A 15,785-nucleotide genomic window follows, 5' to 3' on the forward strand; every position below is an offset into this window, starting at 1 on the left:
CATAATTTTCTCTAGGATCATCATGCATCCCTAAAAAGTAAACTTTTCATGTGCTCAAAAAAGCATGTTTTGCACAAAAGGCACAAATTCAATGTGCAGTCACATCATGTGTTTCACTGCAGCAAGCCTCTGAAACATATTATTATAAACATATATTCAAATAAGTGCTTCAGATTAGTATCATACCTGAGTAAATGTATTTATTCTACCATACTATAAAATATCAAGGGTTTAGTTTTCAGTCAGTAGGCCCATTTCAGTGACATTTGTGAGCTATTCAGCTCAGATCAATGGCCAGAAACAGATCTAGTGAAGTGAGTAATGTAGCTCTGTCTTCATTTTCACTCTGATAGCAGCTGATAACGCCATAAGAGTTACACCCCAGCATATGATGTATGAAGGCTGTAGAAAGCATATGTTTATAATGGGAAGGATTTGTATAAGACAAAATAAAAACAGCAGAGCTATTCATATAGGTAAACCTTTCAACTACATGGATATTAAATACACCTTTCACACATGACTCTTGCTTGATATTTGCACATAATAGGTGTACTCAATAATACACACATGGTGTGGCATTGTACAGGATCATGTAAAATAGGAATATAAATGTCCAACATGAAATTGCAGGAAATAGTTTGTCACACGTGATGGTGTCAGAGACAAAAGCAATGTTACTATAAATCATATGATGTAGAGTCTTGCACGATATCATATTTGTTAAATGCCCATGCACACGTTACGTATCAAATGCGGAATGCCGTGTTGCGGTAAAAAATCTCATAAGGCACGGCAGGTCCATTACATCCTGACTGTAGCCGACGTTATACTAGCGGGTATTTAGTTTCGCCTGTCGATCCCCTCAAATGCAGGGGGTTTCACGTCGTCCCCATGCAGCACCACTGAACAATGGCCTATTGTGGTCAACACAATAAGTCAATTTCACCTTTAACAATTCGTTTTTACTTGATTTCATCATCATGCGTACAGTTGTGGTTCACGCCCCCTTGTTAACTTGTTTTACAAATATACTGGAACATGATTGGTCCGTTGCAGTGACGCGTCCTCTGGTATATATATAAACTCTTCCCGGTGTGTCCTCCCCCTCTACCCCGGCTGTTAGCGCTGTGTGAGTGCGTGTGTGCTCCTGAGCCCGCTCGGCACACGTTCTATAAAAAATAAAAAAAAAACAAAAAAAATTCAAAACATAAAATATACAAAAAATCATTTTTATTTCTTTTTGTAACAACGGTGAAGCTGGAGTAGACCCTGCGCATTGGACGGTAACGTATAAGATCGAGCTAGCTAACGTTTAAACCGAAGACATTTTTGTTTCAGTCGACGTCGTACCAGCTCCGAAGCGAGGCCTTAAGTCACGTTTATTCGCGTTTAACATCGCGTGTCGCATTGAGTTACAGTTAAAATTCATTAAGAAGCGGACATAGTTCGATTTTAAACGTATTTTGTTTACTCAAAAGCCGTAAGACGCCAACGGTTGTAAACGTCTACCATCAGCATTCTGCTTAACTGACGTGACTTATAGCGACCGTTGGAGAACCACACGTTCGAACAGACGACAAAAACTTTTGTCCGGTTATAACATCAAAAATCAGTCTTCGTCCAAAAGAACTCCGCTAGAACATGAACCCCAGCGCTCCCAGCTACCCCATGGCATCCCTGTATGTCGGGGATCTGCACCAAGATGTGACCGAGGCCATGCTGTACGAGAAATTTAGCCCAGCCGGAGCTATCCTATCCATCAGGGTCTGCAGGGACATGATAACCCGGCGGTCCCTTGGATACGCCTATGTCAACTTCCAACAGCCAGCGGACGGTGAGTAATTTATGAAAATGCCGAGTAAAATGTGTGAAATGTCTGTTTTTAACATGCCATGCGGTGATAAGCGAGGGCTAGCCTCCTTTTTCTTTTTTTGCTACACGTGACTGCGGCCGACATGTTGTCGGTATAGGCAGGGTCTCCTCATGTGAACCTCCCAGCAGTGGCGTAGCAGAGAAGAATCCGGCCCTGTCCACCATAGTAATGTAGCAGCGTGCTGCTGAAAACTAAATGCCTCTTTATCTCTGTTCTGTAATGACGACACCCAAACTGTTCGGCCTAAAGTGCTGCCTAAACCGTTTATTTAATCCTCCCTGAATGCTAACCGGTTAGCTTTGTTGTGGTATGAAAATTCCACTCTATATTTCAAACGTTGTCGGTTAGTTGTTAGAATTTCAGCCCTGCACACCATCCAACATCGATGCATTCCCCGGTTATGAGCATTGCTTTGCCTAATTCTTCAGAATTAATTAATTTGCCCCGCTTTGGCGATATTTACGGCATTAAAACAGCAGAAGTATAGTGCAGATAAAGGGAAGAACAAATACGTTCGTAGTTGTAAAAAAAAAAAAAGGGAGGCTTAAAAAACAAATTGCAGATAAGTTCACCATGGTCAAAAGTAGCAGCACATTTGATTTATAAAGTGACCATATGAAATTGGCAAATAATAAAGTGTAAAATGCACCAGGGTAGATTCCAGTGTTATTGCAAATTATGGGTATTGCAGTCTATGTGGGTGGTGCATAGTTTATTTAGATTTTTCCGAAATATAATCTGTGGAGACTTTTGCACAACTACCCTTTTTAATATAGGAAGTATTATGGTGGTGACTGTAGATCTAGCCCTCTAATGCATATGAAATAAAAATATGCTCTTAATTATTAATTTATCTGCAACTAACGGTTATTGTCTGTCGATCAACAAAAAAACCAATTTATTTCTAAAGGTTTTTACACTTTAACAAACAATGAAATGATGTTCATTAACATATAATGTTTTATTTGAAACCCCCTTAGATGTACTGAATAATGTAACACGTGCTAATTGTGCTTTTCCCCTCAGCCGAGCGTGCACTGGACACCATGAACTTTGACGTGATCAAGGGGCGGCCTGTGCGCATCATGTGGTCGCAGCGCGATCCGTCACTGAGAAAGAGCGGCGTGGGAAACATCTTCATCAAGAATCTTGACAAGTCTATCGATAACAAGGCTCTATACGACACCTTCTCTGCTTTCGGCAACATCTTGTCATGCAAGGTAAAGGACGTGACCGACTCCCCATCTTTTTGTTTCCAACCTGAAATACGGGGGTGCTCACGCAGAAGTCATTGTTATGCCAAAGCATTTAAAGTGGTCATTTGCATGTGTGTGCTATGTAAATGTGCTGGAGTTTTTTCCATTGTAAAATACTTGCCCCCACTTTTTACCCCTCAAAAGTCAGTTTCTGTTGCCTTCTGCCCATCAACCGAACAGTACATTTGTATGTAGATTAATATTAGCTCAACTTTATATATTTTCCCATAGCAACCAAGCTACGAACCAAATTCATGCAACATTGTTGAAACAATTGATGTATAAAAGCCACAGTCATTTACTGTTAATCAATTGTTGACTAAATGATCAACTTGTTCCTGAATACAAGGCATGCCACATGAAAAGACAGTATTATAGAAAAATCTAATATTTGAAGTGTGGTCGAATAACTATTTGAGGTTGAATTTACTGCATGCGTGTGGATTTTAAAAACAGCATGTGTTTTCTTTCTCTAAGGTGGTTTGTGACGAGAATGGCTCAAAAGGCTACGGGTTTGTGCATTTTGAGACTCAAGAGGCAGCTGAACGAGCCATTGAGAAAATGAATGGCATGCTCCTCAATGACCGAAAAGTGTAAGTTAAGGTTTAACACATTTAAAACCGACGTGCATACTAATGTATGAAATGGGGAAACTTGAGTCTTTGTTCAATGAATGATGCTTGAGCAGTTTCAGTCGGGAAGTCTTTGCAATAGTGAGTTAATACATAGGTTTAGCAGGTTAAGACGCAATAAAAACAAATTATGATGCTTAACATATGCAATTTGCATTACTATTTTGATGAGCAATATTTTGTGTTATTACTGTAGTGTAAGTGTTTTAATATGTTGCTAAATGTCCATTTGCAGATTCGTGGGCCGTTTCAAATCCCGCAAAGAGCGCGAGGCCGAGTTGGGTGCCCGCGCAAGGGAGTTTACAAACGTCTATGTTAAGAACTTTGGTGAAGACATGGATGAGGAGAAGCTGAGGGACGTCTTCAGTAAATACGGTCAGTCAGGGTGTCCATGTTTCAAAAATATTGATTCCTGTTCAAATTAATACAGTATTTTTATCCTCTGCAGTATAACATGGGGCAACTTTATAGTCCTTAAAGATATTTTCTCTGTCTAGGGCAAGCCATGAGTATCCGAGTCATGACAGATGAGAGCGGAAAATCTCGAGGCTTCGGGTTTGTCAGTTTTGACAGGCATGAGGACGCCCAGCAGGTAAGAGTTGTGCCGACCCCCTCGATATATATACATGCATCCGAACGATAGTTTTAACAGAGTTGACTAAGTTTTCTTGTTTTTTCACAGGCGGTGGATGAGATGAACGGGAAAGAGTATAATGGCAAGCTCATCTACGTTGGCCGTGCCCAGAAAAAGATGGAGCGACAGACAGAGCTCAAGCGCAAGTTCGAGCAAATGAAACAAGACCGCATGACTCGCTACCAGGTCAGTTTCCTTTTCAAATTATGCATTTTAATCAAAGCTGCTTCTTATAAATCCCTTCTGTAATATTGTTTGGTCAAGCTTGTTGAAAGAATGCAGCTTTGTCAAATTCGGTGCTCTCTCATCAGTAGGTTGCACTGGCCAAAACAGCTGCAACAGTGACTGTAGTTCATGGGCCCCACATTTCTTCACCATGGATTTTGGGGATAAATATGTATTACAGACAAATACCTTTAGATTAGATAAAGCTTTTGTAATGAGTCATATTCTCAAAATAAATCCCAAAGTTAAAACTACTTTTGTCTTTTTTCCAGGGTGTCAATCTGTACGTGAAGAACCTTGATGATGGACTTGACGATGAACGTCTGCGAAAGGAGTTCACACCGTTTGGCACAATAACCAGTGCCAAGGTAATGCCTCAGCTATTGGCTTATACTATATCATTTATAGATTTACCAGTGTCCAATTTCACTCATCTTTTCTTTCTTTTTTGACACTCAGGTCATGATGGAAGGCGGACGCAGCAAAGGTTTCGGCTTTGTCTGCTTCTCGTCCCCGGAGGAGGCCACCAAAGCGGTGACAGAAATGAATGGACGCATTGTAGCCACCAAGCCATTGTATGTTGCCCTGGCACAGCGGAAAGAGGAGCGTCAAGCTCACCTGACCAACCAGTACATGCAGCGCATGGCCACTGTGCGCGCAGTGCCAAACCCAGTCATCAATCCCTACCAGCCAGCCCCGCCGTCTGGCTATTTCATGGCAGCCATACCACAGGCCCAGAACCGTGCTGCTTACTACCCAGCTGCTGGGCAGATGGCCCAGATCCGCCCGAGCCCCCGCTGGGCCACACAAGGGGTCCGGCCACAACGTAAGCATCTCACACTTCCTCACATGTCCGTTCATCATTGTGTGTATTCACTGTAACAAAATAAGTTGTTTGTCTCGTGTATGATACAGTTATGTTTTTGTGCTCATAGATTTCCAGAACATGCCAGGTGCGATGCGTCCCTCAGCACCACGCCCTCAGACCTTCGGTGCCATGCGGCCATCCTCCCAGATGCCCCGCATGATGTCCACCCAGCGTGTTGGTAGGTCACCTGTACCAAGTCAATATTCCATCAAACTAAACACAAAATAAAGCTTACCTGTATGGCTGCTGCTTTTGTCTTATGCGTTATTTTTCTGTCCCTCTTGCTGTAGCTCAGCCCATGGGCCCCCGGCCAGCTGCTGCAGCCGCAGTTCCTGTGCGCGGAGTCCCTCAGTACAAATATGCCCCAGGAGTCCGCAATCCCCAGCAGCACATGCCTGCGCAGCAACAAGTTGCCATGCAGCAGGTACGAATGCACATTTTTCAAAAGGCCACACTGACTGATCCATGCATCCCTGCACATTTGAAAAAGTTCAGTATGGACCCAAATGTTTTTGTTTATCTGACTTTTAATCCCTCCCATCTTCCCTCCCATCAGCCTGCTGTCCATGTTCAGGGACAGGAGCCTCTGACAGCCTCCATGCTGGCTGCCGCTCCCCCGCAGGAGCAGAAGCAGATGCTGGGTAAGTGTCACCAACAGCTCTACACATACACACACTATGTTAGCCTGCCTTCAGCTCTTTGTCCTTATTCTTCCATCTCTGTCTCTATCCCCTACTTTACCTTCTTCGCTGTATTAAATACGTATGTATATAACATGTATTTTACGTGTTGTCTCTAACGGATCCTTGGTGAGTAGTTTCCTCTGTATTAAATCTTCATTGTCTGTCACATCTCTAGGTGAGCGTCTGTTCCCAATGATCCAGAACATGCACCTTGGTTTGGCCGGGAAGATCACCGGCATGTTGCTGGAAATTGACAACTCAGAGCTGCTCCACATGTTGGAGTCCCCAGAGTCTCTCCGCTCAAAGGTAAGAACTTGAGGAACATTTCCACCAAAGGATGAAAGTTTATTAATTTTAAGAAATCATCTTGCCTAGTTTGCACTTTTTAAGATGCAGGAAAGATCTTGTGGCAAAGGGAGCACTTTAGAGATGGCCCCATGATGTTTTGCTAACAATCTACAACCTTACCTTTGCAGGTGGATGAGGCGGTGGCTGTGCTTCAGGCCCACCAGGCTAAGGAAGCCACCCAGAAGCCTGTGCCAACCCCGGCTGGAGTCGCTACTGCCTAAAACCATGGTATGACTACCTATCCAGAGAAGGATATGACATCTCATCTCTCATTGCTGTCACTTGTGTACTTGACGAGTTGTGGAGTTATTCGTATCACTGATTGTATTTTTGTGTTTTCACAGGTGTTGGACATCTTGAGACTAGCTTCACCGATGGACAAAATAAATAAACAATGAAAAAAATGAAAATACACAAAACAAAGTAAAAATAAGTGAAATGATATAATAAAAAATGCCTATGGTAACAAGTCTCCAACCAGGCCTAGATGAACAAACACCAGGCCTGGTTTGTTGAGTTAAAATGAGAAAATAAACAAAAAATGGAAAAAGTTAAAATCAAAAACTACCAGTTCATGGAGGGTTTTAGAAGAGAATTCTGTGACATTGAATCATTCCTTTCTGCCATTTTATCCCTTTTAAATGTTTGGATGTGTGGGCTTTAGAAGCCTTTTATTGTGAAATGTCTTATGACCTTTGCTTGCTTCAATAAATCTTGGAAAAATATTCAGTGTGTTTGTCATTCTTCTGATGTGAAACTACAGAAAAATACCATAAGCCAGGCGTGAAATATAATTACATTTGCCGTTACCAGATGTATCCTGGTAAGAGTTTCAATAGAATTGGAGGATGAAACCCTGTTAATTTGTCACTCATACATGCATGCAGAGTGAAATGTGGTCTCTGCATTTACCCATCCCAGTACTAAGAGGTGGGCGGGGGGGGGTGCGTCTGGTGCTTTTGCTCAAGGGCACCCCAGGACCTCTATTTAGGTCTGATCGGGAACTTGAACCAGCAACCTTATGGCTCACAGTCCACAGCTCCTACTGACTGAGCCAGTGTTGGCATATTCACAACTCCAATTAAACTAGATGCTAAAGTGGTCTAAAAACATGCACCCATCACACACACACACACACACACACACACTGAAGTGGACAAAGTGCAGTTGCGTTTCAAGATTTTATTGTGCTTTGGGACAGATGATAATGTCAACAATCACTGAAACACTTGTATTTCTGCCTGCACGGTGGTGGTGTGGCACATCTGCATCTTTAAGGAGCACTGATCAGTTAGTTGGCGATGGGTGCGGCAGGCCTGGTCAGCTGCTGGAAGATGGCGTCCATCTGCTCCTGGAAGCTATCGATCTGGGGCTGGAACTGAGCCTGCATGTTGGCGGTCAGGGGCTTGATCTGGGCCTCGGCGTTGGAGGCCACGGCCTGCAGCTGCTCCTGGATTTTAGCCACCAGGGGCTCCAGCTGAATCTTCTTCTCATTCACGAAGCTCCTGTGGGGTACAACATGAGCACCATGAGACAAAAGCATACATACTAGAATACAAAAAACAATCTGACCTGCATATTACACAACTGGTTAAATAAATAAGTGCTGTAGCTACTTATATACAATTATTGTGTCCTTTATGAGTATTTGCAATATTTTATCTGAATTGTATAATAAGGCAATTGTGGTGCTTTTTACTTTATATATAAAGCTCTAATTACTTGGCAGTAGATATTTATATATGCACCCTAAAATTGAAAGTTATATTATGATTTATTCAGTTGTGGAAAAGGTAGGAGAAATAAAAGTAAAAAAGACATGCATCAATATATACTTAAGTACTCCTTATACAACATTTCAGAATTATATTATTTCAATGGATTATAATTAGAGATATATTTGTCTTCAGCACTTGTTTACACCTCCTTATACTGTTCATAGTGTAAATACTTCAGTTGTTTATATCTGTCAGATGCATGTATTTATAGTATACAATGAATTACACTGCATTACTAACAGCATGACGTTGTTTTAGTACTTTCTAATCTGTCTAAGTGTACATTCATATAATTCATTATGTCATCATATATTGTAATGTATTACATATTAATGTAGCAATAATCTTAATCTCCAAAGTGATTTACTAAAGCTGTATGACAGCCAGTAGATGTTCAGCCCTCTGAAGAGTGACTGAACTCTGATTTATTTGGATGTCTGCCTGTACTCACGTAGCCTGGTTGGCCAGGTCGTGGGTGTTTATGATGTCGGTCAGCTCCCGAACCATCTTGTCCTTCATCTCCTCAAAGTACTGACTGAACTTTTCAAGATCAGCACTATCTTGGGCAAAGCTTCCTGTGGGTTTAAGGAAAGTCAATATTAAGAATGTTTTTCTGCCCAACAGAATACATGCACTGTCAAATTTGAAGAAATTAAAATGTAAAAATCATACCTTGTGCCAGAGCAAGCAGAACAACGGCTGCGATGAGGGAGAATTTCATGGCTGCTGAGTGGAGGAGACCTACAAAAACAAATATACTCAATTATTATCTATGTTTGATATTACCTGGGGCTTGATAGTGCTGCGTGATCCTCTCTCTATTATTTATGTTTTTGTAATAAAACCAAAATGAAAAGCATGAAGATGATTCTGTTGTTTTCTGAAGTTGAATAGATATTTGTTTCTCAATCAGATGACTCACTGATGAAAGTTCTCACATTTTCCAGGAATCACAGTCAGTCTTCTGGTGATAAAATAAATATTTTCTAGTTTGTCCAAACGCCCACATGTCAACTTGTAAACTTTATCTGGCTTATCAGGGACGTCCTGTCAACACTAATAGGTGAACCTTGACTTTGGAGTAATTTACCACAACAATGTGTTCCAAAGGTCACAAAGTTAACCTTCATGTTTTAGAGCAACAAAACAAGATTTCTTTAGTAGGCTATTAATACATCTGTTGTGAATTTAGAATAAGATATGTTTAAGGAGAAAGAATATTTTCATACTGTTGTAGCCCACATTTATTCACCCAATTTAAAGTGCCTAAAATTCATTTTTTTTAACCAAGTTATCGCATCGTTTTTCCTCTTCTCTTACACTATGCTTCTCACATCTCAGTGGTGAATACTACTTTGGGTCATTTATTTATTATTTTAAACTTTTATTTAAGATTAATATCTGATTGGCCATACTTGGCCTGATTCCATACTATTGTCACAGTTACGTTAAACATAAAGGACATTTTAGATAACAAAAGCAAGTACTTCAGAACCGGAAAATGTTTGGCAAATTAACAATGGACTTCAACAAGTTTCAGAATTTGGTTGTTAACTGAGAAAGAGAGGTTTAGATGATTTTACTCATGTTGACCATAGTATACTTTATACTACCCTGATATAGAGTCAAACATGATTTGTATTATCTCCTTTAGACATCATTTTCAGTCAGAGTATCAAAATAGAGAAACAGGTTTGATTCTTAAAAACAGCTGTTGTAGATGAGAAATCTAAACCAACATAAAACATTTTTTCACAAACTAATAAAACTGAATCAACTAAATTCAAAGAAATAGATTGAAAGGGATCATGCCATAACTTTATATAAACGTATGACATTGAAGACTTCAGGAGCAAATGCTACCCATATTTAGGAATTTTAAGACATGTCTTTCTTTAGTTCAAATTCACCCCATCCTATTGTCATTATTAACATCTGCTCTCTCTTCAAATCTCTAAGAGACACGGCACATCTGACTTTCAATGCGTTACATTTCAGCCTTAAGTTTGTGGACTTGTCTCAGTAGTTAAAGCCCATAAGCAAATGATATGAACAGATTCAGACTTACCTGTACTGCAGGAGAAAACTGGACCGGATGGTGCCTTCCTGCTGGACTCCCCCACCTCTTATAGTCACACATGCTGATGCAGCACTGCCCTCCTGTGAATCTGATTGGACAAGATAAAGCAACAAAACATTATTGGATGTTTGGGACAGTGAGGGGATCACAGCGCCAACCCTTGCTGCTCATCTGCCACCTGGGCAAACAAAAGCAAAGTCCCTCTGCTGACTGTCCAACACTGGAGTGCATCTTATCATGGTGATTAAATAAAACGCTCAATTACTGAGAAAAGCATCACCACGATGACGTCGAGGCCAAACTTTGTTATTGCCACATCGGCTGCAAAATATATGATAAGAGATAAGACAACTGAAAGACTGTCCTGTTTTATCCCTGTTGATTTCATTATTGTTTTAACATACCCTGATTAATTTATAATTATTTTACAATCGTTCACAGATTTTGTTACTTTTGTCAATAATGGCACCCTAAACTAAGCTTTTAATTGTATTTACTCAACTTTACTTCAATTACGGTTGTAATGGGATCATGATTCAATAATTTACATTTACAATAAGGGATGAGTCATAAATGACCATTCCTTAGCTTTCATGGTATTTTTGTAAGGCACTGATTAACTGTGATTGATTGATGGATGTTGTGATACAATTCTTGGAGCATTGAACTGAAAACACAATGAGTACACAGGAGAACTGCAAATTGACGTCAGGTTTTGGCCGGAGAATTGACAATGTTGACAGAATTACTCACAGTTGTGACAGTACTTTCTGCCCAAACCAACTCTTCTCTTCCCCTGCTCTTAGAGGCATAACCAACATTACATTACAAGATGCTGCAAGTCCTGTCCCTGGCCGGGTCACACTGTCCGGTTACTGTCTGAAAAATAGATTGTTTTATCTTCATGTCTAAGACAAAGCTGTGGTTGAAACCCAAGCACAAAGAAAGTCCAGCCTCAGTCCTCAAACTGGTAGAAACCGCTTCCCCAAGGCTGGAAAGAGAGCAGTTTAAATGATCAGAATATAGACTAAAGGGCCCTGTGAATAACTTCCTATAAGAAGTGATCTGTGAAGTTTTCATGTTGAGTGGTGTGTTGCCATGACATTTGGGACAGAATCACGTTCCCTTGAATCACAAGCCCAACATTTCAATTAGTCCTGTACAGATCTGCAAAACGAATTAGGTTCCCATCAGCCTCAGCTGTGCTCTGTGTTAGTTAGCAAAGGTTAGCATGTTAAAACTAAGATGTCATGTTGGGATGTAGCTCATTTCATCACTGTGCTTAAGTATTGCCTCACAGACTTGCTATTGTGGTTGTGAACTTACTATTTATTTACCAGGGTTGGGGAGTTGTTGTTAGGGAGGAAACGGAATTTTGTAGCTTGCTGGTAGTTCAACCACTTTTATATTTTCATCAATGATAACAGTGATTCAATGGTCGATTAGAAATGTTTTGCCTTTTAGTTGTTTCCAACCTTTTATTTTGGGTTCGAAAGGAATGCTTTTTATTTTATTTTCCACTGTAATAACCCCCCTTTGACCAAACAGACCACGTTTTCTTTCATGCATTAGCCATCCCAAGACACGTGACCTTTGACCTTTGTGTAGTGCCTGGATGACCTTGTGTGAAGACTGTTTTAGTTATTAAGATCGTGAAAGTCAGATGTTACAATACTCACAAGTAAACAACAACTTTGTTATTTTAAAGTAAGTAATACAATGTGATCCTTATTTCTTTAGTGGTATTGAAGTTATATCTCAGACGTGAACAGAAGAAACGAAGAAAACAGAACAATGAAATACCATTTTAATTTGGCATGTGACTATTTTGTTTAAGACTTTTCTACAATTTATATCACATATATGCAGTATATAGTCAATCTAATCTAATTGTTTTACTATTTAAACAAACTTGTTCTAAGTACCTTTAGTTAACCAAACTGGATTTCTACTTAGAGTAGCTCTGCTGAATAGTTCAACTTCTTCCTTTGTGACAAAGTTGGTGGCTTGCAAATCTATGGTTTTAAAGTAGCTTTCCTAACACTGTTATTTACTATATATATCATGAACTCTGATTATGTGCTTTTACTAAATGTCTACCTTAACAGGTAGGGAATGAGTTCAAGTTCAGTGTCCTGTTTGGGAGTGAATACAAAACCTTACATTTTAGAGTTAATAGTCACAAAACACTGTAGTCTTTTAAAATGTCAGCTGTTCTTTCGAGCAACATATGACATTCGTTATTGTGGATTAAAAACCTTCTACCTTTGGTTTACATCCAACAGGGTGTTACTGCAGTGCTACCAGTTTATCTTTATGGCTGTTGTAAAATAATTAATTCTCAACCCCGAATCCACCCCCAGCCATAAACCAGTCAACACAGGGGAAATTGGGAATACAGGGGAATTATGTGAGAAGTTAACATAAACAACAGGAGCTGTTTAATAAAACTTGAACAACAATCCTTTGAGTCTCTTTCATGTACTGGAAAAACCCTTCACTGGAGTTTTAAAAATCAGGTTTTGACTTTAAAGCTTGATGGAAACCAGATGTGGGAATCTCTCTGTCCAGAGTGTGTTCACGGCTGGCCTGGACTCCCCGGGTGGAAACGGCTTTAGGTTGTTTACGTCTCCCATCCCATCCTCTAGAAAATAAAAACAAATCTGGTATGCAAGGCATGCAGGGAAGACACTGACCTGAGTCTAAACGCTGCAGCAGCAGGAGGAGGTGGGAATTGTTGGAGAGTAATGTGTGTCATTTCGGTGAACATAAACTCAGAAAAACCATGAAAGAGAGACAGAAGAAAATGTACTAAATAATATTTTAGGGGTTCTTTCTCTTGTGGCAGTAAATGCAGCATTATGATGTTTGATAGTGTTGGTTGTTTCATTTTGAATAATGTCTAATATCTAATGTTGATAAAAGGACTCAACCTTGACCTGAGTAAAACCTTAAAAAACATAGTCTAAAAATAAAAAGCAACAGTCCTGAACACAAAAAGTATGTATTATCATCAAAATGAACTCCAAGTATAAAAAGTATACTTTTCCTTAAGCAGAATGGTCTTTCAAAGAGTTATATTATTATAGCATCAGTTCTTCCCACACATTTTGTTATGTAAGCTCCTTTTAATGCTGTATCTGTGGATACTTCGTATAGTACTAGATTGATAATATGCTACTGCATCTTATCCTGCTTACTTGTTACATGTTCAAATTATCCAAATCTTCAAGATCAACGTAGTAAATTAAAAAAGCAATACTTTTCTCTAAGATGCAGGTGTAGGGTGAAAGTCTAACGTATGCTTAATAACTAAAGTAAAAGTAAAAATTGTACTGGAATACTTTCACATTCCACCACTCATATCTCAGAGCTAATATAATGATTTGTATTGTAAAGTACACTATTCAGTCATGATATATAAGTAACATTATTGTATATATGTTTGATCAGATTCTGTGTTCATCCCCTTCAGAAATAAAGTAAAGCAGTATTATCAGGGAAATGACCTCAGAGTTACAGTCTCTGTAGGAAGATAGGAATGTGACTGATACAGTATCATATGATTAGATTGTTACCGATGCATCAATGAGTAATCAGGACTTTAGTGTTGTAGCTGGTTGAGGTGGAGCGAGTTTAAAGTACTTTATTAGCTGTAGTTCACTGTTTCCCAATGTATATGTGTCAGTGCCTACTTCAAAGGGTCACAGGATACATGTGATTAGTCTAAACATGAGATGATTAATGAAACTGTAGAGAAGACAAAAAACAAAGTTCTGAAAAATACTATTTATAATCATTGTTTGGAAATTGTTATAATCGTTGCTTTTGTTCATCAATCATTGGAGCATTGTACTTCTTATGGTTTTAAACTGTAATTTAACTGAAACAATATGAGAGGTTAAGAGGGGATAATATTTCATTATTTAATGTAGTGTATGTAAAGTAGCATAATATACAAAACCTCAAAGTACATTTATTTTCCACCACTCGATTTTTGACATGTAAGCTTATTTCAATAAACACACAATGTTCAGGCCAGTGGTTTGTTATAAGGATAGTGATTCCATCAACATTCAGAGAAAGAACTGATCACAAGAAGTGGTCAAAAAAGGTAAATGGCCCTGCCGAGCAGCTTTAGAAAAGGACTGCAGAACAACATCAGTGTTGAATTGTCCCTGAGCTGCATAGCTGAGGTTACTGATGTAATGAAATGAGAGCACGCCCTCAAGTGAGCCAAACACTCATTACAATTGTGATAAAGGATGGTTTGTTTTCCTTTGTGTTGTATGTGCACTTTAAAGTAATCAATGCTACCAGGCCACGTCTCAGATGTTAGATTGATCTGAGATACGCAGTCGCTCAGTCTACTAGATTTGTTAAAAATATGTTTTGGCAAATTCAGATCTGAGAAAAGGATATATTCAAATTCTCCCCATCATCCTCCTCCACACTCCACTGGCCTGAAACCAGACCACAGAAAGAATGAGAATGTACACAGGCTCCAGAAAAGTCTAAAAAACCTTTAGCTCTAGAGGAGGACTCATTTCCTCCCCAAGTCCTTGTTGGTCCACCAACTTAAAGTTTAACCCAGGTACCTCAGACTTTCATTGTCTGTTCCAGAGAAGCATCGTTATTGTTTTCAGCCTCTTATCGAGTAAACTGGGTTACTTCACTTTAGGGTTTAATCACATGCTTCAGGCTGCAGAGCCCACACTGTAGTTTTGCTCTGTTCGTCCCAGAGAACAGGGGAGGCTCAGATTTCTTGGCTGGATACCTCTTTGACTTTCCACTGCTGCATTCAGGTGCTTCAGTAAATGTCGTAATTATGAAAACATAATGCACATAACTGAACATTGCATAGAGGAAATTAGGATGTTATTCATGCTCAAGTCACCAAATGTTTCAATTAGATTTATTTTTAATTTTAAAGCATTTCCATCTGTTTCCCGTTTGTGCCATTAGAACATTTATAGGGGAACTGGGTTATCTATTACATTTTCAGATCCTATTATCACATTTTTGTTTTAAATCTTGGTGCATAAAACATTACAAACACTGTTTAATGTCATTAAATCCAGCAAAAAAACACCACTAATTATGGCGTCCACAATTATCATACAACATAATAACAAATGTTTGACCTAAATTGTTTTCTGACAAAGCTCAAAATGTTTAACTTTACAAATTGGATAGTATTGATCCCTGAAGCTGTAACTGATAACATACGGAATCAGTAGCAAGGTCAAAGTTAAGAGAAAGTGTTTATTTTAGATAACATTAATTTATTTTACATGGACAGAAAGCCTACATAGAGACACACAATCGCAACATTGGCACTATGGGTTTTACAATACTTTTCAAATGGCATCCTAAAACAGTACATTTGGATTAGAAAAATACAC

General features: G+C 39.4%; 2 protein-coding genes across 2 annotated transcripts; one reads left to right on the top strand and one right to left on the bottom strand.

Moving 5' to 3' along the window:
• Positions 1-1,101: 1,101 nt before the first annotated feature.
• pabpc1b (poly A binding protein, cytoplasmic 1 b) lies at positions 1,102-7,247 on the top strand. The gene is made up of 14 exons (XM_079652755.1): positions 1,102-1,837; positions 2,903-3,096; positions 3,610-3,725; positions 4,000-4,139; positions 4,262-4,356; positions 4,447-4,584; positions 4,896-4,991; positions 5,083-5,449; positions 5,559-5,669; positions 5,782-5,915; positions 6,048-6,132; positions 6,350-6,480; positions 6,651-6,750; positions 6,867-7,247. Exons 1-13 carry the CDS (start codon positions 1,645-1,647, stop codon positions 6,741-6,743), a joined length of 1,893 nt encoding a protein of 630 aa, XP_079508881.1. The 5' UTR covers positions 1,102-1,644; the 3' UTR covers positions 6,744-6,750; positions 6,867-7,247.
• Positions 7,248-7,689: 442 nt separating this feature from the next.
• Positions 7,690-10,457, bottom strand: LOC307022621 (type-4 ice-structuring protein-like). The gene is made up of 4 exons (XM_079655464.1): positions 10,369-10,457; positions 8,973-9,041; positions 8,752-8,875; positions 7,690-8,027 (listed from the first exon to the last, which is right to left on the bottom strand). Exons 2-4 carry the CDS (start codon positions 9,019-9,021, stop codon positions 7,814-7,816), a joined length of 387 nt encoding a protein of 128 aa, XP_079511590.1. The 5' UTR covers positions 9,022-9,041; positions 10,369-10,457; the 3' UTR covers positions 7,690-7,813.
• Positions 10,458-15,785: the final 5,328 nt, after the last annotated feature.

Source organism: Notothenia rossii (assembly GCF_949606895.1).
Source record: "Notothenia rossii genome assembly, chromosome: 10".
Classification (NCBI taxonomy): domain Eukaryota; kingdom Metazoa; phylum Chordata; class Actinopteri; order Perciformes; family Nototheniidae; genus Notothenia; species Notothenia rossii.